Source organism: Haliotis rufescens, unplaced genomic scaffold (assembly GCF_023055435.1).
Source record: "Haliotis rufescens isolate VD_foot unplaced genomic scaffold, xgHalRufe1.0.p SCAF_8, whole genome shotgun sequence".
NCBI classification, from domain to species: Eukaryota; Metazoa; Mollusca; class Gastropoda; order Lepetellida; family Haliotidae; genus Haliotis; species Haliotis rufescens.
The window spans coordinates 7467487-7490872 of NW_025964372.1; the positions used below are offsets into that span (position 1 = coordinate 7467487).

The 23386-nt window shown below is 39.1% G+C and overlaps 1 protein-coding gene across 1 annotated transcript; it reads right to left on the bottom strand.

Annotated features, from left to right (window-relative positions):
• Positions 1–14028: 14028 nt before the first annotated feature.
• LOC124148967 (DNA-binding protein RFXANK-like) lies at positions 14029–17672 on the bottom strand. Its single transcript, XM_046520262.2, has 3 exons — positions 17144–17672; positions 15644–15742; positions 14029–14750 (listed from the first exon to the last, which is right to left on the bottom strand). Exons 1-3 carry the CDS (start codon positions 17313–17315, stop codon positions 14437–14439), a joined length of 585 nt encoding a protein of 194 aa, XP_046376218.2. The 5' UTR covers positions 17316–17672; the 3' UTR covers positions 14029–14436.
• Positions 17673–23386: the final 5714 nt, after the last annotated feature.

A 23386-nucleotide genomic window follows, 5' to 3' on the forward strand; every position in this document is an offset into this window, starting at 1 on the left:
ATATGAAAAGTCTGCAGTTGTCCCTTTCCGCGACCAGTGTTCGTCTCCTGTTTAATTGATATTGGAAAACACACAGGGATGTTTCTTTGATATAATAATGTGTAGACGGTCCAGTAGGAGTCATACATAGTAAAAATAATAAAAATATTACAACAGTTGTGGAGGTAGTGACGATTATTTCCTACACTGAATAGACAAGCAATGTGAAAAGTCTGCAGTTGTCCCTTTCCGCGACCAGTGTTCGTCTCCTGTTTAATTGATATTGGAAAACACATAGGGATGTTTCTTTTGTATAATAATGTGTAGACGGTCCAGTAGGAGTCATACATAGTAAAAATAATAAATATATTACAACAGCTGTGGACGTAGTGACCACTATTTACCCACGCGCTATATCCAATCAATATGAAAAGTCTGTAGTTGTCCCTTTCCGCGACCAGTGTTCGTCTCCGGTTTAATTGATATTGGAAAACACACAGGGATCTTTCTTTTATATAATAATGTGTAGACGGTCCAGTAGGAGTCATATCATTATGTTTCAACAGTTGTAGAGGTAGTGACCACTATTTACCCACATGCTATAAGCAAGCAATATGAAAAGTCTGTAGTTGTCCCTTTCCGCGACCAGTGTTCGTCTCCCGTTTAATTGATATTGGAAAACACACAGGGATGTTTCTTTGATATAATAATGTGTAGAGTGACCAGTAGGAGTCATACATAGTAAAAATAATAAATATATTACAACAGTTCTGGAGGTAGTGACGATTACTTCCTACACTCAATAGACAAGCAATGTGAAAAGTCTGTAGTTGTCCCTTTCCGCGACCAGTGTTCGTCTCCTGTTTAATTGATATTGGAAAGCACACAGGGATGTTTCTTTTACATAATAATGTGTAGACGGTCCAGTAGGAGTCATACATAGTAAAAATAATAAAAATATTACAACAGTTGTGGAGGTAGCGACGATTATTTCCTACACTCAATAGACAAGCAATGTGAAAAGTCTGCAGTTGTCCCTTTCCGCGACCAGTGTTCGTCTCCTGTTTAATTGATATTGGAAAACACATAGGGATGTTTCTTTTGTATAATAATGTGTAGACGGTCCAGTAGGAGTCATACATAGTAAAAATAATAAAGATATTACAACAGCTGTGGACGTAGTGACCACTATTTACCCACGCGCCATATCCAATCAATATGAAAAGTCTGTAGTTGTCCCTTTCCGCGACCAGTGTTCGTCTCCTGTTTAATTGATATTGGAAAACACACAGGGATCTTTCTTTTATATAATAATGTGTAGACGGTCCAGTAGGAGTCATATCATTATGTTTCAACAGTTGTAGAGGTAGTGACCACTATTTACCCACATGCTATAAGCAAGCAATATGAAAAGTCTGTAGTTGTCCCTTTCCGCGACCAGTGTTCGTCTCCTGTTTAATTGATATTGGAAAACACACAGGGATCTTTCTTTTATATAATAATGTGTAGACGGTCCAGTAGGAGTCATATCATTATGTTTCAACAGTTGTAGAGGTAGTGACCACTATTTACCCACATGCTATAAGCAAGCAATATGAAAAGTCTGTAGTTGTCCCTTTCCGCGACCAGTGTTCGTCTCCTGTTTAATTGATATTGGAAAACACACAGGGATGTTTCTTTGATATAATAATGTGTAGAGTGACCAGTAGGAGTCATACATAGTAAAAATAATAAAAATATTACAACAGTTGTGGAGGTAGCGACGATTATTTCCTACACTCAATAGACAAGCAATGTGAAATGTCTGCAGTTGTCCCTTTCCGCGACCAGTGTTCGTCTCCTGTTTAATTGATATTGGAAAACACACAGCGATGGTTCTTTTATATAATAATGTGTATACTGACCAGTAGGAGTCATAAATAGTAAAAATAATCATTATATTTCAACAGTTGTGGAGGTAGCGACGATTTTTTACCCACGCGCTACATACAAGCAATATGAAAAGTCTGTAGTTGTCCCTTTCCGCGACCAGTGTTCGTCTCCGGTTTAATTGATATTGGAAAACACACAGGGATGTTTCTTTGATCTAATAATGTGTAGAGTGACCAGTAGGAGTCATACATAGTAAAATTAATAAATATATTACAAGAGTTGTGGAGGTAGCGACGATTTTTTACCCACGCGCTACATACAAGCAATATGAAAAGTCTGTAGTTGTCCCTTTCCGCGACCAGAGTTCGTCTCCCGTTTAATTGATAAGTGAAAACACACATGGATGTTTCTTTGATATAATAATGTTTAGAGTGACCAGTAGGAGTCATACATAGTAAAATTAATAAATATATTACAAGAGTTGTGGAGGTAGCGACGATTTTTTACCCACGCGCTACATACAAGCAACATGAAAAGTCTGTAGTTGTCCCTTTCCGCGACCAGAGTTCGTCTCCCGTTTAATTGATAAGTGAAAACACACATGGATGTTTCTTTGATATAATAATGTTTAGAGTGACCAGTAGGAGTCATACATAGTAAAAATAATAAATCTATTACAACAGTTGCGGAGGTAGCGACGATTATTTCCTACACTCAATAGACAAGCAATGTGAAAAGTCTGCAGTTGTTCCTTTCCGCGACCAGTGTTCGTCTCCTGTTTAATTGATATTGGAAAACACACAGGGATGTTCCTTTTACATAATAATGTGTAGACGGTCCAGTAGGAGTCATACATAGTAAAAATAATAAATCTATTACAACAGTTGTGGAGGTAGCGACGATTACTTCCTACACTGAATAGACAAGGAATGTGAAAAGTCTGCAGTTGTCCCTTTCCGCGACCAGTGTTCGTCTCCTGTTTAATTGATATTGGAAAACACACAGGGATGTTTCTTTTATGTAATAATGTGTAGACGGTCCAGTAGGAGTCATATCATTATGTTTCAACAGTTGTCGACGTAGTGACCACTATTTACCCACACGCTATAAGCAAGCAATATGAAAAGTCTGTAGTTGTCCCTTTCCTCGACCATTGTTCGTTTCCTGTTTAATTGATATTGGAAAACACACAGGGATGTTTTTGTTATATAATAATGGGTAGAGTGGCCAGTAGGGGTCATGCGTATTAAAAATAACACATATATATATTACAACAGCTGTGGAGGTAGTGACCACTATTTACCCACGCGCTATATCCAAGCAATATGAAAAGTCTGTAGTTGTCCCTTTCCGCGACCAGTGTTCGTCTCCTGTTTAATTGATATTGGAAAACACACAGCGATGTTTCTTTTATATAATCATGTGTATATTGACCAGTAGGAGTCATAAATAGTAAAAATAATCATTATATTTCAACAGTTGTGGAGGTAGCGACGATTTTTTTTACCCACGCGCTACATACAAGCAATATGAAAAGTCTGTAGTTGTCCCTTTCCGCGACCAGTGTTCGTCTCCTGTTTTGGAGTCATATCATTATATTTCAACAGCTGTGGAGGTAGTGACCACTATTTACCCACACGCTATAAGCAAGCTATATGAAAAGTCTGTAGTTGTCCCTTTCCGCGACCAGTGTTCGTCTCCTGTTTAATTGATATTGGAAAACACACAGGGATGTTTTTGTTATACAATAATCTGTAGAGTGGCCAGTAGGGGTCATGCATATTAAAAATAATATATATATATATTAGAACAGCTGTGGAGGTAGTGACCACTATTTACCCACGCGCTATATCCAAGCAATATGAAAAGTCTGTAGTTGTCCCTTTCCGCGACCAGTGTTCGTCTCCTGTTTAATTGATATTGGAAAACACACAGGGATGTTTCTTTTACATAATAATGTGTAGACGGTCCAGTAGGAGTCATACATAGTAAAAATAATAAATATATTACAACAGTTGTGGAGGTAGCGACGATTACTTCCTACACTCAATAGACAAGCAATGTGAAAGGTCTGTAGTTGTCCCTTTCCGCGACCAGTGTTCGTCTCCTGTTTAATTGATATTGGAAAACACACATGGATGGTTTTTTTTATATATAATAATGTGTAGAGTGACCAGTAGGAGTCATACATATTTAAAATAACATATATATATTACGACAGCTTTGGAGGTAGTGACCACTATTCACCGACACGCATTATCCAAGCAATATGAAAAGTCTGTAGATGGCCCCTTCCGCGACCAGTGTTCGTTTCCTGTTTAATTGATATTGGAAAACACACAGGGATGTTTTTGTTATATAATAATGTGTAGAGTGGCCAGTAGGGGTCATGCATAGTAAAAATAACATATATATATTACGACAGCTTTGGAGGTAGTGACCACTATTTACCCACGCGCTATATGCAAGCAATGTGAAAAGTCTGTAGATGTCCCTTTCCGCGACCAGTGTTCGTCTCCTGTTTAATTGATATTGGAAAAAACACACAGCGATGTTTCTTTTATATAATAATTTGTAGACGTTCTAGTAGGAGTCATAAACGATGCGATTGTACGATGTTTCAAAGGATGTGTGGCAAATATTTTCATGCAGAGAACATGACAGTAATCCGCAAAGAGAATGTATTTTAAGCTTTAAGGTCAACAGAGAGCTTGCTATTTGGCACTTTTGTACGACGTTGGATGTGTTTGGCATCACAATGAGCAATATGACATCATAACAGTTGACCCGTGAAGATCCAGTGTAGAATAGGTCTTAGGCAACCCATTCTTGCCCTAAAAGGCGACTATGCGTGTCATAAGAGGCGACTAATGGGATCGGGTGGTCGGGATCGCTGACTTGGTTGAAGCATGTCATCGATCCCAATTGTGTGGATTGATGCTCATGATATCAATGACAAGAATAGGTTGCTGAAGACCTAATCTACCCCGGGTCTTCACGGGTCTGATAAGTTTGTGTGAAGTATTACAGTGTAAAGGAACTGCTGGACATATAGAGCACCATATTATGTTTACAGGCTGTTGTCAGGGATTCCGTAAATTCAGATCAACAACCCACTCAAAATACTGGACTCAACCCATGCCACTTCACTCAATATATTTTTGTATTACAAAAGAGTTGGCATTTTATTTAGTCGTGGTAGAATGGAGATTTAATATTTGAAACCTCATGCTGCGCTTTTGGTTCCAAATTCAATTTAGCATGGTTAAATCTACAGGTAACCTAGCTCTACATTGAAAACACAGTATGTTTATGTCCTAAATATGATGCGCTGCCCTTTTGAAGCTTTTAGGTCTGGGGTATAAAAATATTTCTAAGTTGAAAACATGAAACAAGATACCGGTATATTTTCTGAGAAATTCCACTTATCAAACTGTGCACTGCACCTCCTCTATTTTAGTATGGAAACTGTTCCCTAAATTTCAAAAGAATGCATGCAGTGCTTAAAATGTTTAAGTAGAAAAAATATAAGTAACCCAATGAAAAACAGCTGTATTTTTTCAGAAAATCCAAAAATTGAAATCAAACCTCACACAGCACCTGTCCTATTAATACACAAAGTTTGAGAAGAATCTATGCTGTAGTTTTCAAGTTATAAGTCACACTAGAAAATGTCCTCGGAAAGATTAAATCCCCGACCTTTTATGGTTAAGAAACCATTAATTTCAAGCAGGGCTCATGGAAATAACATTAAGGTTGCCTGACTGGCTAACTTAATTTTCTTGTGAACTATAACACATTATTCAGTTGACAAATGTGAAACGAGAATATCATGTTAAAATTGTCACAAGCTAGATATGATAAATAGCTGAGTTCTGATATTAAGGATGTACTGTAATATTTGTCATGCTTGAGATGATCCATTGTTGTAGTTCTGCAAGTGACAGAAACCCAATTGATTTTGACTGTATTTCTAACAAAAGTAACATTCACTGAAACTTGAATACCAGATTTTATTCCTTGTATTGGGAAGTGTAAAAGTGCATTAACACTGTCACACACGCTTTATTTGTAAATTTAAGTTTAAAGCACAGATGGAATGAAATTAAGACTTAAAACTAAGTACCATACCACAATAAAACTTTTCACAGTTTGCAGTTATTGAGGCATTTATTTTGTGATATATTTACAGTAGGGCTGGGACGAGTTCAAATTTACTACCCGGTTACCCGATCCCCTATTACCCGGGTACCCACTGCAAGTCTCAAGAGTAGGGAACAAAATGTCAGATTGGTAATTGTTTTACCGCAGCCCTGGCTAAAGCTATTCAGATACATGTATCAAACAATCAGATCATGCATACACTGAAGTTGACTGAAGCTTTATTTTTACTCAAACATTTACAAGTCAAAAGGAATGAGTGCATCGTCAGAAAATAATCTTAACATTAGCGACTTGTAGTGTAACCATTGAGCTATAGTATGTTTTTGTCTTTAAACAAAATATAACGTGACTAACCACGGGTCTGGGTAGTCCTGTGGGTACCCGGGTCCTATTCAGGGCCCACAAGACTCGAGTACCCGAGTCACCCGTCCCAGCCCTAATTTGCAGTGTTAAATGGTAGTGTTTTCTATTTTGGAAACAGAACACAAACTCAACATATGAGTGCTAGAACATAGAGACTTTCAACACATCCTTTTGTCTAACATTGTGCATGATACACAAAAAATAATAACGGGTGGTATAAAATGATTTCACAAGGTTTGGTTGAAAAGCAGTGCCGCTTATTATTAATGGCTAAAATGACAATACATGAGCAAACTCGATTATTTACAGACCGCCGTCATTTAGTTGAGTTGAAATATTGGTGAGTGCTTCGTTAAACAACAACAAACAAACAAATCTGACACAACTAACCCAAAGGATCTAAGAGGCACGCGTGGATAACATAAGATGCTAAAAGATATGTCTTGAGCCAAATCGATTTTAATCATACTTGGTGGCAAACAAATTTTGCATTCGCACTGTTGACACAACCACAATAAAACCGACCATAACCCACCTAAGAGACTTCCTGGCAGTTATAGTTAGCGATCTGTACGTTAATATAACAACAAGCCGACCTTCGACAGTAAACAAATGCGTAAACAGATCCGCCATGACAGTAGCACTGAGCGCAAGTAATTAATGGGAAGAGTCGCGTCCCTTGCAAGATGTATACCACTCGATAAACGTAGCGCTGTGGCCTGGTCTGGGAAAGGGACGTATACTGACTCGACCCACCTCGTGCACGCCTCGCATGTTTGAAAAGAAGATGGCGGCAAAGTGAATTCTTCCAACCAATCAAATTGCATACGTCCGCGATCCCTTGTAGCAACAACAAAATGTAAATATCAGCACGTGCGGGCTAGTGGGCGTGTCACCATGAACAAAAATATTACCAATGATGTGGGATGTGTGAAAAATAATTAGCATGTGAGACTGCGATATCTGAATTATGTGGTTACCTCTTGCTGATGTATAGAGGAAAAAGTCCCGCGGGTGGAATATTAATAGCTCTAACTCACCCGTGGTATAAAATGATTCACTGGCTATACCTCATGTACTTTTTTCAGTATCTTGCCCTGAAAATGCTACGTGTATCAACTAGTACCCAATCATAGACCACAGGAGTAGAAATAATATATAATATACAATCCTAAACTGAATTTAAAAATCGTACAAAATATCACTTAATATCCCCAACTGAAAAATACAAAGGAAATTAGAGGTCTTAGGGTATACGATGCGGCCTACTCAATATTTAGTTTTAAAACCATACAATTACAGACTTTAGGGGTAATATATCTGTTTTCATGGACCCGAGAAAAAGCAATATCGACCACGTGCGAGGTCGATATTGTTGTTTTCGGGTCCATATAAACAGGCGGGGTTTTTAAGTGTACATACCAACATTACTATTATTTTATTTAGTATAACGGTTTAGTTTTATAATTAATTCATAAACATGTTATTGGGGTTTTCCCATTATTATAATTGTTGCGTCCTGCTTGAAACAAATATTCTCGATGACCAACAGGATGCCATAAAAAAGAGTCGATGTGAAAAAATAACTCGGGCGAAGACTTTGAGCTACAGTGAGTTAGTTAAAAATTAACGTCGCATTGGCATTATTTCAGCCATATAGCGACGAGACCAAGTTGATATATTTACAATTTAGTTATTAATGCAAATTTTCATTTAAAAACAAGTTGTGAAACATATTTGAGCATAACAATAGTATATATACAGTTTTAAAACACGGGCTACAGGCCACCAGTAACCAAAGCTAGGCCACCTCACTTGGGGGTCGTGGGGACTTACAGTACCTCTGATACCAGCAGACATGGGGACAACTTGCAACAAGGTCTTCAGACAAGTGAAGTTTTTGTATTCAGTTAGAAACATTTTGAAGCATTGTTGGTCGGTGGTGAGATGGGATTCGGTCCCGGGGGAAGACGTATGTTGTGCCCTTTGACCCTGAACACTGATTTAATGAAACCATCCTAAATACGTCACAAAGGAAATCCCATTTTTCGAAAGACACCATTGATTTTACAACCAATATACAACATCTGAGTTCAAGATATCTTGCGAAACAAACTTATTGGTATGAAACAAGGAGACGCGAAAAAGGTAGCACACTAAGCCTCGTTTTGGGAATAAGCACTGTGCATCCCTCGGTATGAGCACTCCATGCCTTTAGATGTCAGGACAACCTGATACGATTATTGATAGTATATATGTATTCTGATATGCATCAGGGAAATTTAACTTTCGATTGTTGATATAAATACTTTAGAATCAATAATGCAGCTTCGATGATTATTCTTTGGATTTTGTCTGGAGATTACACATTTATTCAGCTACAGCTGCAAAACCAGATTTTTTGTTTTAATTAAAACCATAAATATGTTCTTTTTTAGAAAAACACCTTGCAACAATGTAACTTTTGTGGCGGATAAGTGTTTTTTTCAGCAAATCTTTTTCACGAATTTTCGGAGACAATTTATTGTTCTCGATAAAATCCCAGTGTGTTTCTCCATTCTGCTTTGATAACTATGCATTATGATATATAATGTATGCAATGTTCAGCCATAACATAAAGGGGATATATTACATATCAGCTGTCTTTAAAGCACAGCATATCCTAGATGTCCCAGTGTATTTATTATATGTCATTATGGCTGAAATAGTGCTCACGCAACGTTTGAGAAAAACTCACTGAATGCCTCCACATTTGTTTTGTTTTGACAACAATGATTTACAAGTAAGAAGAAGAAAAAAAAACTTTCAGCGCCATAAGGCTAATGAGACACATTATATACAAAATTATAAAAACATGTTATAAAATGTAAAATAGCACACAGTATAATTGCATGTAAAGTTATACAAATAATATAGAGTATTAAGGGCTGGTGGAGAGTGAATAGATTAACCTACACTTTGGATTCTTTTGTACATTAGTGCAAGAGGTCTCGCTAGAAGCGGTTGTAAAATTCCCGCTTGCATCAGGTAATTTAGTTGATCATTGCTGGAGAGATTTTAAAACTGTGAATTATTACATTCGGCGGATTTCCACAAATCATCTTCAACAGCATCTATATTACAATAGATACACCTTCTCTCTTGCAAGGGAATAGAAGACTTGGCAAACTGTCCAGTTTCAACGGCCAAAGGGAGAGAAACACTCCTGAACTTTGCTAATATACTTCTTTCTTGTTTTTTTTAATACACTTTTTACATACGGGCTTACTTCAAGATAATGCTTGACATGCATAAACCAAGTCAGCGAGCCTGACCACCTGACCCCATAAGTCGCCTCACTATTCTAACATCAAAATTGTACCGTGTCAGAATAAGTTCTCTGAATTTCTAATAAAGAAAACAGTCACATCCAGAGGCCAGGGTTACTTTATCCAACACCAACTCATCAACTAGAATTATAACGGACCCGTGAAGATCCGGGGTAGAATAGATCTTCAGCAACCCATACTTGCCGCAAAAGGCGACTCTGCTTGTCGTAAGAGGTGACAAACGGGACCGGGTTGTCAGACTCGCTGACTTGGTTGATGCATGTCATCGATCCCAATTGCGTGGATCGATGCTCATGATATCAATCAGTGGTTGGTCTGGTCCAGACTCGATTATTTACAGACCGCCGTCATATAGCTGGAATATTGTTGAGTGCGGCATTTACAACAAACAAACAAACAAGAATTATAACATATAACTGTAACATATTACGAGGTCAGACCAGCCACTGCACTTGGAAGCCGTCCGCTGTGATATTGTACCGTATATTCCGATAGAATTTGTAGATATATTATACAATTCATCCTCACTGGGAGATGAATTCCATTACATGTTTAAAACGTACAGCTTTATTTGGCTTACCTTACACATGAATGTCGGGTTCTGATTGGTTGAGATCCATTCTATTATTTTCTATCCTGTAAAAAACACGTCAAGGTCCTTTGTTTGTGTTTTCCGCTCGAATTGCCGAACTGTTGTCATTATATTTGCAACATACCATCCGCAATTTGTGATCTCGAATTATGTAAAAAGCAAATCTCCGGATATTTACGATACTTTCCTTATGAAATAGATCTTGGGGGAATAACTCAAGTTTGTTTTCTGTCGTCTGCTATTATTCGCCGAATGTCAAATATGAACCAAGTGGATAAATGCCTAACTGTGGTATTTTTACAGATTCAGACCAAAACATGCATGCATAAGACATACCTGTAATATAATTGGGTGTGCGGTGAGACACAAATGTTGTCCATCGGTCCCTAGGATGATATGGGTTAATATACCATCCGTGTTAGTTAATGGGTTAAGTGAACATTATAGAGGTGCAATATTCCAGCAATATCACGTCGGGGGGTAGGAAAAATGGGCTTCACACATTGTACCCATGTTGGGAATCGAACCCGGGTCTTCGGCGTGAGAAGCGAACGCTCTAACCACTAGGCTACGCCCATGCTTGCTCTAAAAGGTGACCATGCTTGTCGTAAGAGGCGACTAACGGGATCGGGTGGTCAGGCTCGCTGATTTGGTGATGCATGTCATCGATCCTAATTGCATGGATCGATGCTCATAATGTCAATCACTGGATTGTCTTGTCCAGACTCGATTATTTACAGACCGCCGTCCTATTGCTGAGTGCGGCGTAAAACAACAAACCAGCCAACCAACCGGTACATTATAGTGGGTGAAGGGTACATTATAGAGGGTACACCAACCCATGCATGTCCCCCTCAGCACCGCTAGACAACTTATAATATACCTCCCCTCTCACGGTGTAAGAATCAAAACGTCTCTATATGCAATAAACCAGAAGTTGTTAGCCATAAATCTTCACATTTTCTTACTTACTAACCAACTTCTAGAATGACAATAAAACAGTTTTCACATGTATTATTTACATATTATCTGTGTATGTTCAAGTGCTTTGTCTTACATTAAGAATGATAAATATATTTACCCATGTCCTATAAAACATCAAGTTCCACTTATTATAAAACTGACTCATTGTGTGTCATTTATTCAACAAAGATCGGTCGTATCACGTGCCCCTGTGACTGGTCATATAGGAAATGAACCTGATTGATAGCACGAGAGTATACACATTGTTGTGATAAGTGAGTGGCTTACATCTTTTCCGATAAAGGACAAGGTATTGCAATCATGTCTAATCACAGTTGGTTATACGTGACGATTGAGACTTCTTTCTTAAAAGAGTAGGAGGTCCAGGGTACCCCACTTATTAATTTGAAGGGTCCTTGCAGGCAATAGGAATTACTGTAAAATAAAGAAATGGTGTAGTGTACTGTATGCTTAGATAATTACTTTAGATCCTGGAATGAATCAATGATGATGGTCATGATTGATGGATGAAATGACAGACACTCATAACTGCTCTTGATGGCTGTAGGTACAGTGAATATTGTTGCATGTCCCTAAGGACAAAGTATATATTTTATTATTTTTCCTGTGTCCATTCTGTACATTCGTGCATACTGGACGCACAATTGTGCTTCGCGTAAAACCCAGTTAGTACAACAGTAAACTACGTTTATAACGAACGCGCTTATAACGAACTGACGGATATAAAGAACTGTGTTTTGATCCCGTCCATCTTCTGTATATATATGCTTATAACGAACTACGGTTATAACGAAATAAAATTAGTGGTCCCTTTGAGTTCGTTATAACCGTAGTGTACTGTAGTTGGAAGTCTTGCTAAGGACCGGGACTAACTTCACCAGGGGCAGATAATCCGCAATTCCTAGTGTAGGTTATTTTCTAAATAATCTATAGAGCCGTATAGTCAATTTCTTCATAATTAGTAATCAATTTGAGTTATCGATAAATGTGTTCGACAGTTACATACGTACTAGTATTTGAGTAAATAATAATTGATATCCCTTCAACTGATCGACTATTGACAAGATTAACATTTATAGTGTGATCGATATCTACTACTCAAAAGAAGTTAAAGAATACAAGATTCTTCAGTCGTACTATAGTTAATCTTTCATGTCATGTCTGAGAGATTAACGACAGTATTATGAAAGAATCAGGTGTCCCTTTACTTGTTTTGAGTATACACCGTTGTGTCGAAGTTGAAGGGATCTACGTAAATACTTCGAGTTATCCGATGTTTGACACAACCGAAAAAGGTGAATAAAGAAGGAATATACAGGGACCAAACTTTTACTTCGACACAACCGCAAGTTCGACACAACAAATGTCGGCCAATGAGTCCACACCCAAAATGTGTTTTGTCGCGGTCTATTTATACACAAATGTTGCCTAACGTCAGCGTTTACTTCATACAGAGCAACGTTCAACACACAAAAGAGCGTCGCCGAGGTCATTTGACACTTTAATATGCAACAAGCCTGAGACAGTAGGGGCGGTCGGGTAGCCTAGTGGTTAAACCGTTCGCTCGTCACGCTGTAGACCCGGGTTCGATTCTCGACATGGGTACAATGTGTGAAGCCCATTTCTGGTGTTCCCCGCCGTGATATTGCTGGAATATTGCAAAAAGCGGCGTAAAACCATACTCACTCACTCACTCACTCACTGAGACACTATGCTGTGCGTTGAAGATGCGATCATGGAGTGTAACTGCAGATTTTACGACTGCTTTCAACATTTGGCTGTATAGGTTCCATCCTCTTCGATTTCTGTTGTAGACAACCGACGCACATTGTGGTTCGCGTCCCTCCCCCGAGCGTCGGTTGTATTTCTAACCATTGGCAGGTAACTCCCACCTGCTTTTCCAAAAATATACAAACTGCACATGACGCATGACGGGGTAACGACAAAACCGTCATCATTAAGTTTTGATCATGAGGTCAAAATTCGGGTAAGAATTGCCTTCAGTAGACGGCGAGCGGTTATATTTACCAGAGAACTTGGGCAATAGCGCTTAAAACACTGCATCTGCACGTTTGTTTCTTTCAGTTCGTGATGGTGATGTTCGTACGCCGCACACATTGCTAAATATACCCTAAATATAGTCACATGACTGCAGATTGTAACCACGTGATCAAAACTCAGAGATGTTTATCGCTAGGTAAATGGATATTTCCTGAAGAGCGCACTTTGCAATTTTGCCATTACTGAAAGTAATATATCGGCGTAATATCTTGTTTTCACTTTATAATTATTAGCACACACTCAGCTATCTTCGTTAATAACTCATCGCGATATGTCGTGATTCTATTTCATGTGGCGAGGACTATAATATCAAATATATCATGATGATGTGTAATTTTTATAACACCACACAGCTGCATGCATCGCCTTATGTCATCATGTTATCAGAAACAGTTGTGCGGCTATTGTGTTAACGCCGTTCGTTTTTGTCACGGCTGTGCAGCTTGCAAAGCACTTTTCAGAAACCCACTCGAAAGGTGCTGATTCGGATTCGACCCTAGGATCAGTAGAACATGGAACTGTGAGGCCTTGGACGATTGGACCATCATGGGTATTCAGCTGTTGACATGACATGCTCAACGATTCCTTAATATAGGATCAACACTATCCATACACATGACACAGCAAGGAAATATCACACCATCAACATTCACCTATCTGCATCCACACACAAGATGGATAAACTAGAGTTAGACGGTTTTTATTTACAAATAAGAAAGGTATAATATCCTTTACATTGGCATGAAGAAACAATTGCGTATGGAAAGGTAAATGAACGTTTCCGAGAGTTTTTTTGGTTAAATGGTGAACTAGGCTCCACCAAATTGGCAAGTTAAATTCAAGTCGTTCAAACACCACTTTGTTTGCTAACTCAAATTTTATAGTTGCTGGTTATCAGAGAGAGACAATGTCTCAGGTTCACAGGCACTACGTCTAGACCAGAGATCATATACCCATATTGTCCATGGTCTAGGCCTAGACTGAACATGGGCACGCTACTGTGGAGAGTAGTCTCCCTTGAACACCTTATCCCTCCTCGTGGCCACCATCACACAGGAATGTCAGCACTATAGCAATGACCCGCCAGGGCTATCATTTCTTCTTCTTTTTGCCTTTCTTCTTCCCCTTCTTGCCGCTCTTCTTCCCCTTCTTGCCTTTCTTGCCTTTCTTTCCCTTCTTCCCAGATTTTTTCTTCTTCTCCCCGTCTGGTATAGAGAAGTCGGGGATGTCGGGAACATCATTGACTTCGTCTAGTTCCGGCATTTCCCCATGTTTAGCATCGTTGACGATGTTCCACACGTCGCTTTCGTGCTCGGCAAAGTCGATTGGGATGACTTTAGAGGCTGTCTTGGCGTCGAGTGGGGCGCCATTAATGATCAAATGTTTGACAGATTCCTGGTGGTTTCCTGTGGAGAGAAGCATTGAAATAACCATACGAAAGACAATATACTTCATCAGCATAAAATATGCACTTTTGTTAACTTTTATTATTTTAAGTATTACTACAACACTTCAGGACAAAAGAAATTATACATCCATGTTTGTCTGTTAAAAATAAAACAAACAAGAAATGGTTATTCGGTGGTGATTGATTTGAAACCGGTAATAAAACTGGTGGTGGTGTCTGGACACATTAGAAACATTATCGGGGTGAACTATGATTTGAACACACCATCATAGTTTTTCAACGCAACTCTGCATAGCAAATTACAGAGCCTTACAGGATTTACTCCACCAAATCAGAATCAGTCCTTCAACAAGCAAACAGTTATCGTAGATTGAAACATCTGGCAGCTGTGATTGAATGATTTTGTGTAATATGGTTATGTTTTTTAAATGTACCTCCATCCAGTAATTAAAACTGACCATGTTTTCATGTCTTTTTTCACATGATGACTTATGCTGTATGTGACTACAGATATTTTCAAGCAGGTGACATTTGGTGTGGAACTGGGGGTGGTGTGTTAAGCTTCCTGTACTCGGAAAAGAAACTGGCTAAGGTAGACATTTTTTGTTTTTATTGTTGCTTTAAAGCCAGACTGTGTACACAAGTAATATAATAGCGGTTGAATTCTTAGTTAATTAAAAAAAATATAATGTTACTTCAGAAGTCGAAAAAAATTTGGTTGTGTGTAACCTAGAAGCCTAGCCCCCTCTTCCCCCTCCCCCCATCTTCATCTTCTTCATTGGTGAATATCAATCAATCCCAAAACACATAGGGATTATAAGATATATAAAAAGTACTCACGACCTAGTTTTATTGAGCGATAAAGCCCATTCAGGATGATGATAAACTTACCTTTAATAGCCAGATGGAGGGGAGTCACCCCGGAAGCATTTACAGCCTCGACCTTTGCCCCGGAACTAATTAGTCGTGCCACGATCTCTGTATAGCCCCCTGGGGATTGCAAACATACACATATAAGTCATAAGTATAGAATGTACAACATGACAGACATGTATAAATATTATAGTCATATAAATAATGCGACACTTTTGTTTTGTGATCTGCCAACCTAAGCAAAAAAACTGCCCCTGAGGAAAAATGACATTTACATTTTATAATTTGTTTTCGTACACAACAGAGTCTTAATTGTGTACATAAAAAACCGAAACAATATATTATATTTTTTTATATGCTGAATACAACAGTAACAAGAAGCCTACCTGTTATCTATATACATTTCATATCTTATTTCAAAGAAACACTTTCCTCCCACACTGATCTACTACATATACAAAAGAGAGCATGTCCATATAAGGCAAATAGGGAGTATAATCAAGTCACCATCTTTGGCTGAAAAACTTAATCTATGGTTACATGAGTGAGTGAGTTGGGTTTAAAGCCGCTTTAGATTATTCCAGTTATATCACGGCGTGTCAGCTTAATGTGGGAGGAAAGCCCGAAGTGATGCAGGTCTAAGACATTTACCACTTCGGTGAAACCCACGAGCATGGGTATGGTGCTGACAAATCTAGAAACATAATTGGGGCAAACCGGGATTCGAACCCACAATCATAGGTTTCTGGCGTTCTCAAGGGACGTAGCTCTGCACAGCGAATCGCAGCGCCTTAGACAACTGGGCCACCTGTGCCCCCGATAGTTACATGAACTCAAAGGGACTACTCATATTAGTTTATTATAAATGTAGTTCGTTATAAGCATATATATATAGCATATATACATGTACAGTAAAGGGACGGGGCCAAAGACCGGTTTGTTATGTCCGTCAGTTCATTATAAGCGTAGTTTACTGTATTAAAATTGGTGGCAGTGTTGGGGTGGTCGGGTAGCCTAGTGGTTAAAGCATTCGCTCGTCAGGCAGAAGACTCGGGTTCGATTCCCCACATGGGTACAATGTGTGAAGCCCATTTCTGGTGTCCCCCACAGTGATATTGCTGGAATATTGCTAAAAGCGGCGTAAAACCATACTCACTCACTCACTGGTGGCAGTGTTAGAGAAAGCGTCTGTAAAATATTCGTTTATGTGAGAAACGTAGTCCACCTATAAATGAACAAGGGTAAGACTTTCGGCCGTATTCCCCCTTACCAATATATATGATTAAAATGATAAAAGAAAATAAATACATGCAGGCCTACGCCACGAAATGGAATTTCCGTGAATAGTGGAGTTCACATATTGGGTCTACCAAGTTCAAATCTAGCATACAACCTGAAGGCAAGCATGTGTGGAACGACAAGTTCATTTGTACAGGTTATGTACGTAGTCACTTTGTCGTTTGAACATTTGCACATTCCTGGCGGATCTCATCCGAGGCATTAACAATAAATAGTTACCTGCACTCGCCCTGGATAAAGCAGTATGTCCGTATTCGTCACAAACATTTGGATTGACGCGTTTTTTCAGGAGCTTGATAACGGTAGATAGATCCCCGTTTGCTGAGGCGGTGATTAATCGATGTTCTGTTTCTTTTCCTATATAGACTTTGGAAAGAACTTCCTTAGCCATAATGACGCCGGTCTGATTATCGTTTTACACGAAAGGCTGTTCAGGCTCATTCGTTGTCAAGCACTTGTTTACATGGTCGCCATTTTTATTACCTCCCCTTGAGAGTTATTTAAGCAAGCTCCTCGCAGCGATTTTCCCAAGCTCCTTCCCAGCGCGTGACACCTTCGTTACACTCTCCGTAAACATATAGACTGGTACCCGTTCGTTCCTGTCGCAGGAACAAAAGGGAACCAGTCTACGTAACAAACTGCTAAATATATATATGCAGTGGAGAGCTCCTAGACCGGGCTATCGCTGAGGGGAGCTTGTGATTGCCCGTCAGCGTTGTAGACTGGGTTGCCTGCCCCTGAGAGCTCGCGCTCACCACCGCACTACAAAGCAGGGTACCAGTCAAGCGAAGTTGAGGCGCGTTGGGCAGGAGCTTGTAGTGACCTCCCTTGTCGAGAAATTATATTTCCCACTCGTGACCAACTCGTTCCATTCCGGGACAAGCGGAATGTAGATTCGAGCTTTGTTGTAAATCACGGAAACATGCGAGTGGCGACGCATGTATATTCCAGAAGAAAAATAAAATGTGACAGTTAAAGAGATTTAACTGTTTCCTTGACTAGATGAATCGTCTCATGAACAAGGACGTTTCTCATATATATTTTTTTCTCATTTTTTATGTACATGGAGAATCTCACCCGAGTGTCTTTTGATATCAAATATATCATCACGAGTTGATAAAAGTTTAAAAACATCCTTGCTCATGTGTCAATTCATCTATTCATGGAAACAGATATTTTTTTTTGAACTGTCAGATTATATTTTTCTTCTGGAATATACATGCGTCACCACTCGCATGATATCTCCTGTGGAAGCCACTTTTGGATGATAAACACTTTTACTATATGTAGCGGGTCCCGTGATGGGATTCGAACCACGGACCTTCTGATCCGAGATCAGACGCCTTGTCCACATGACCAAAGAGGTTAACCGCGTCAGCAAGCTGATAAGGTAAGGATGTCATCTGTGGGATGACTCCACGCCCTGCTACATACTCCCCAGTCAACAGAAGGCACGTCCCGGGCCGCATTGTAGGGTACTGAGGCTTATTTTGCTCAAATTTAATATGAACATGCTCAACCCCACGTTGGGCGCCAATGTAGCGGCCATGAAATGTCCGAGTCCCGTGATGGGATTCGAACCACGGACCTTCTGACCGAGGTCGGACGCCTTGTCCACATGACCAAAGAGGTTAACCTCAAGGTAAGGAAGTCATCTGTGGGACGACTCCACGCCCTGCTACATATACATAAATCTCGTTTTAGGTAACAATGTTAGACAACATTTTACACTTTGTTTGTTTGTTTGTTTGTTTAACGCCGCACTCAGCAATATTCCAGCTACATGGCGGCGGTCTGTAAATAATCGAGTCTGGACCAGACAATCCAGTGATTGATATCATGAGCATCGATCCACGCAATTGGGATCGATGACGTGCATCAACCGAGTCAGCGAGCCTGACCACCCGGCCCCGTTAGTCGCCTCTTACGACATGCATAGTCGCCTTTTACGGCAAGCATGGGTTGCTGAAGACCTACATGTACATGCACGTGTATTCTAGCCCGGATCTTCACGGAAACTATTGAAACTTGAACCAGAACTCTTTCTAGTCTGTATTTATTACTTGGAATTCTGCGCCGAGCTCCGTCGCCAATTTAGATATAAAATGGAACAAGGCTCTTCACAATTTGAGGAGCCCTAAACAAGTATGTTTTGACACGTTTAGAGAACATCCTGACGTGGATAAGGAGAAATATAGAGCCCTTAACAAGGATATATATTTTTCTTAGCAAAGGGTTATAAAATTAAAGTAAATTTCCTTAAGTGGCATTTAGAAGTTGGTTTTATGAACAAGGGATATAGTTCTATCTGCAGTCCTTATAACTATATCGCTTGTTAATTAAAGTAACATGAGTGAGTGAATATGATTTTCCGTCGCTTTTATCCATATTCCAGCAATATCAGGGAGGAGGACTCCAGAAATTGACTTCACACGTTGTACCCAAGTGGGGAATCGAACGAGCTCATGGTAACGTACCTATGCATAAATAATTGACAACCAATTGTCCATTTCTTAAATAAATATGGGAGTGTTTAAAATGTAGACTGACGTCACAGGTGTATTTTTAGTTTCCACACTAAGCCGTGCTATGTATAACCTGCATACACTTTAAGTCGTGCTATATATCGCCTGCATATTTATTGTCCTCATAATGATTGATCTGCCTATTTAAGACACTCTATACTCTCGATCACGGAAGCGGTCCAGGTTTGGGTGAAACACCCGCGTCATGGGATCAACATGTGACAGCTGATTGACACGTCTTGCAATGTACAACCCCAGATTGCCACTTACATGTATAGGCTGATCTGTATCTCCGTCACTGTATGGTGACGACCTGCCTGTCACGGGCCTGATCAGAGGCAATATTGCTGACTTGGCATTGTGATATTCACTGAATTAACTTCCATATCTCACCCTGCATGGGTTGACTTAAAATATCGGACTGAATGAAACTCACAAAGCGCATGAGAATGAAGCATATAATTTGATTTGTCTTGAAATGTGGCAATTGAACTGATTCTGAGAATTGTTGTGATGTGATGTTTGTTGTTTAACGCCGCACTCAGATATATTCCAGCTATATGACGGCGGTCTGTAAATAATCTAGTCTGGACCAGACAATGCAGTGATTGACATCATGAGCAACGATCTACGCACTTGAGATACGATGACATGCATCAACAAAGTCAGCGAGCCTGACCAACCGATCCCGTTAGTCGCCTCTTACGACAAGCATGGGTTGTTGAAGACCTATTCTACCCCGGATCTTCACGGGTCCAGAATTGATATACCCTTGTTTGATTGTCGGGATGGGGTGGTCAGGTCTTGGCGACTTGTTTGATTTCATGTCATTGTTTCCCAGTTGCGAGGATCGATGTTTTATTAAGTAAATTACTGGTTTGTCAGACAGTTGGAATCTGAGTGCGGCGTTAAACAACAAATTTACGAAACGAAATGTGATTTAATGGTTTCGAAACAGGCGAAGGAAGGCAGTTCTTGAACGAAAACACAGAATCTAATAGTTACATAGTGTATAAATATATTAATACGCCCTCGCGTACTGTTAACAACACGAAAATTGTTCATGTAATCACACAACACATTCAGTACATGCATTTCCTTCTCTTGTATAACGCACTCATAAAGAATCTTTGAACGGGTCCTTGGGAGTCTGGCAAAGGGAGACAACCACTGAGGTATATGATATTGCTATTTCGTAATGCAGAACTTTGATTGACAGCGAACACAGGTTTGCGTCATTGGGTTCCCCACGCCGTTTTTCGAGACAGGGGAATTTCCCACACACTGACAACGCGATAACTATCGACAATCACCGTATGTGGTAAATATAACTCACGCATGACGTCAATCTTAAACACTGTCTATTCAAAAACATACCCACATTTAGCATATCACGTCCTAGGTGTTAGACCGTGGCCAAGATGTGTTTTGAACAATATTTCGTCACACAAAACGTACATGAGTACAGTAAACAGCGGGTTGGCAAACTGGTCAAGTCTGACCTTGATGTTTGACCGTCATAGAGTCAATGTAATATAACTGTACACGTGTTGTACTCATACAATGAACAAGTTAAAAACAAAGTGAGGAAGGTTATAAGAAAACGTGAGTAAAAAAGTAATTATGATAAATAAAAGCATTGTTCATTAATTCATTCGTGTAATATAGAATTGGGAGACTTATTTTCTAATGATAAAAAAAATATCAAATTGATACATTACCTAAAACAATCAAATTAACAAACAAGAACGAAAAAAAATCAATTATAACCGGTTTCAATTAATAACATATACGTTCAATTTGATGCCCCGAAAAAGTTGGGGAATGTATTTATGTTTAATGCATATCCTGCATATTTACACGTGTACATAATCCACACCCACATTCACAACCGACGGCCACGCCCTGTTCACCATGGTAGAAACGCGGCTGTAGGACAGGAGTTTGTTGTTCCAGTAACAAATATTCCAATGAAAGGATGTAACTGATCTTAACGAAAACACGATAGTCAAGAAGCTATTTGGCTTTTTCGTGAGTTGGGGAATTTGTTTAAAACTACAGATATATGTTTGGGTATGTTAGATATGTAAAAAGCTCCTCCTCATATACTGGTGGACAAATAGGAGAACGGAAGGAAAGTGAGAAATATGTTTGAAATAACATCGTCGCTAACAAAACGGAATTTTTATAACTTTTTTATTTTTATTTTTTGCAAATAAACTGACATACTAGATGCTAATATTTCTCCTTGTTGGCATTTTTATAAAAAAAAATAATTTATTATTGTATTTTGCAAATATACTGACATACCAGATGCTAATATGTCGCCTTGTCGTACAGCATGGACATGAAACAGTTACATTTAAACCCAGCAGTTTGTCTACTTCCGTTGGTATTGCTGTCGTCACAGTCGATATCGCATATGATTGGACTTATTCCTTCTGCTGAATACCACGTGAAACAAGGACTTCCGGCTGGGTTTCAAATACTTGTCTCAACAGTTAGATTAATTTAAAATGTAAAAATAGAATTAATTGGGACGACAACGATAACACTACTACTACTACTACTACTACTACTACTACTACTACTACTACTACTAATAATAATAATAATCATAAAGGCGACTATGCTTGTCGTAAAAGGCGACTAACGGGATCGGGTGGTCAGGCTCGCTGACTTGGTTGATGCATGTCATCGATCCCAATTGGGTGGATCGATGCTCATGATGTCAATCACTGGATTGTCTGGTCCAGACTCGATTATTTACAGACCGCCGCCATATAGCTGCAATATTGCTGAGTGCGGTGTTAAACAACAAACAAACTAACTAATCATACTACTACTACTAATAATAATAGTGCTACTGCTACTAATCATAATACTACTACTACTAATAATAATAATATCTGGTTGATAAAGAATTATATCAAATGTTAAGTCATTCTGATGGATAGACGGTCCCCAGGGACGACTTCTCATTGTACTGACTTCATTCGGGACACTTCTTTTTTCTGGACAAAACGAAAATCACAACAAGAGAAGTCATTTAGATTCCCCATCCATTCTTGTCATTCACTGTGAATTCACTGAATAATCAACACGAAAGACTATATGTGACTCGCATATCGGTGTATTGACATGACAACTGATTCTTTCTTAGCATATTGCGACTATTCCTCGTGCTCAACCCCCGAACCCAGCGCAACCCCCGCCCCGCGTGATTCAGTGTGTCTACGGGATAAAAGGTCAACCACATTATTACATATAATAAGTCACGTTGTGTTTTAATCACAGGGGGTATTTTCCTATCATATTTCGCAAGAAATCTTTTGAATAGTTCCTGCAATAGACAACGTGGCCGAAGGCGTGTAAGTTTCTACGTGGCTCAGATTGCGTCATCCCGTGACGTTTTGACATTACTGAATTTGCGCATCGGCATATATAGTGTCAGAGAACAATAACAATAAACGAAAAAGAGTGTATTATTTTCTATACGCCGAAGCAACTGCAGTTCTTCTGACATGAATATACTATTTATTATTCTATGTATATATGTCTAAAAAGGTAACTGCAAATAGAAATTAATCCGATTTTTTTAAAGCCTGAATTATGACATTGCCATTTAAAACAATAGAGTGCATAAGTTGCATGATGTTTAGAATATATGATAATATTATATGTATCTTAATGAAGGCGTTAATTAGTGTGCCGTAGAACTAAATCATTTCAGGGGCGTAGTTTGGGGGAATTAAAAAGTAAGCAAATATGGTACAGTATTTTTTCTTAAGGACTTATAACCGTTGTAAAACACAGACAAAACACAAGTAGCATATACAATATACATCAGATATCACAGAGACGTTGGGATCATTGTGATCAAACCCAGAAATCCTCAAACACTAATACAATAAGCAAACAACAATATTGAAGCAAC

What these genes read in the sequence shown, in the direction of transcription:
- LOC124148967 (XM_046520262.2), bottom strand. Translation starts at nt 17,315, where the DNA reads ATGGCTAAGGAAGTTCTTTCCAAAGTCTATATAGGAAAAGAAACAGAA. An exon ending in TTTATCCAGGGCGAGTGCAG is followed by an intron (nt 15,743 to 17,143) that starts GTAACTATTTAT and finishes TGCAATCCCCAG; the next exon opens with GGGGCTATACAGAGATCGTG. An exon ending in CCTCCATCTGGCTATTAAAG is followed by an intron (nt 14,751 to 15,643) that starts GTAAGTTTATCA and finishes TTCTCTCCACAG; the next exon opens with GAAACCACCAGGAATCTGTC.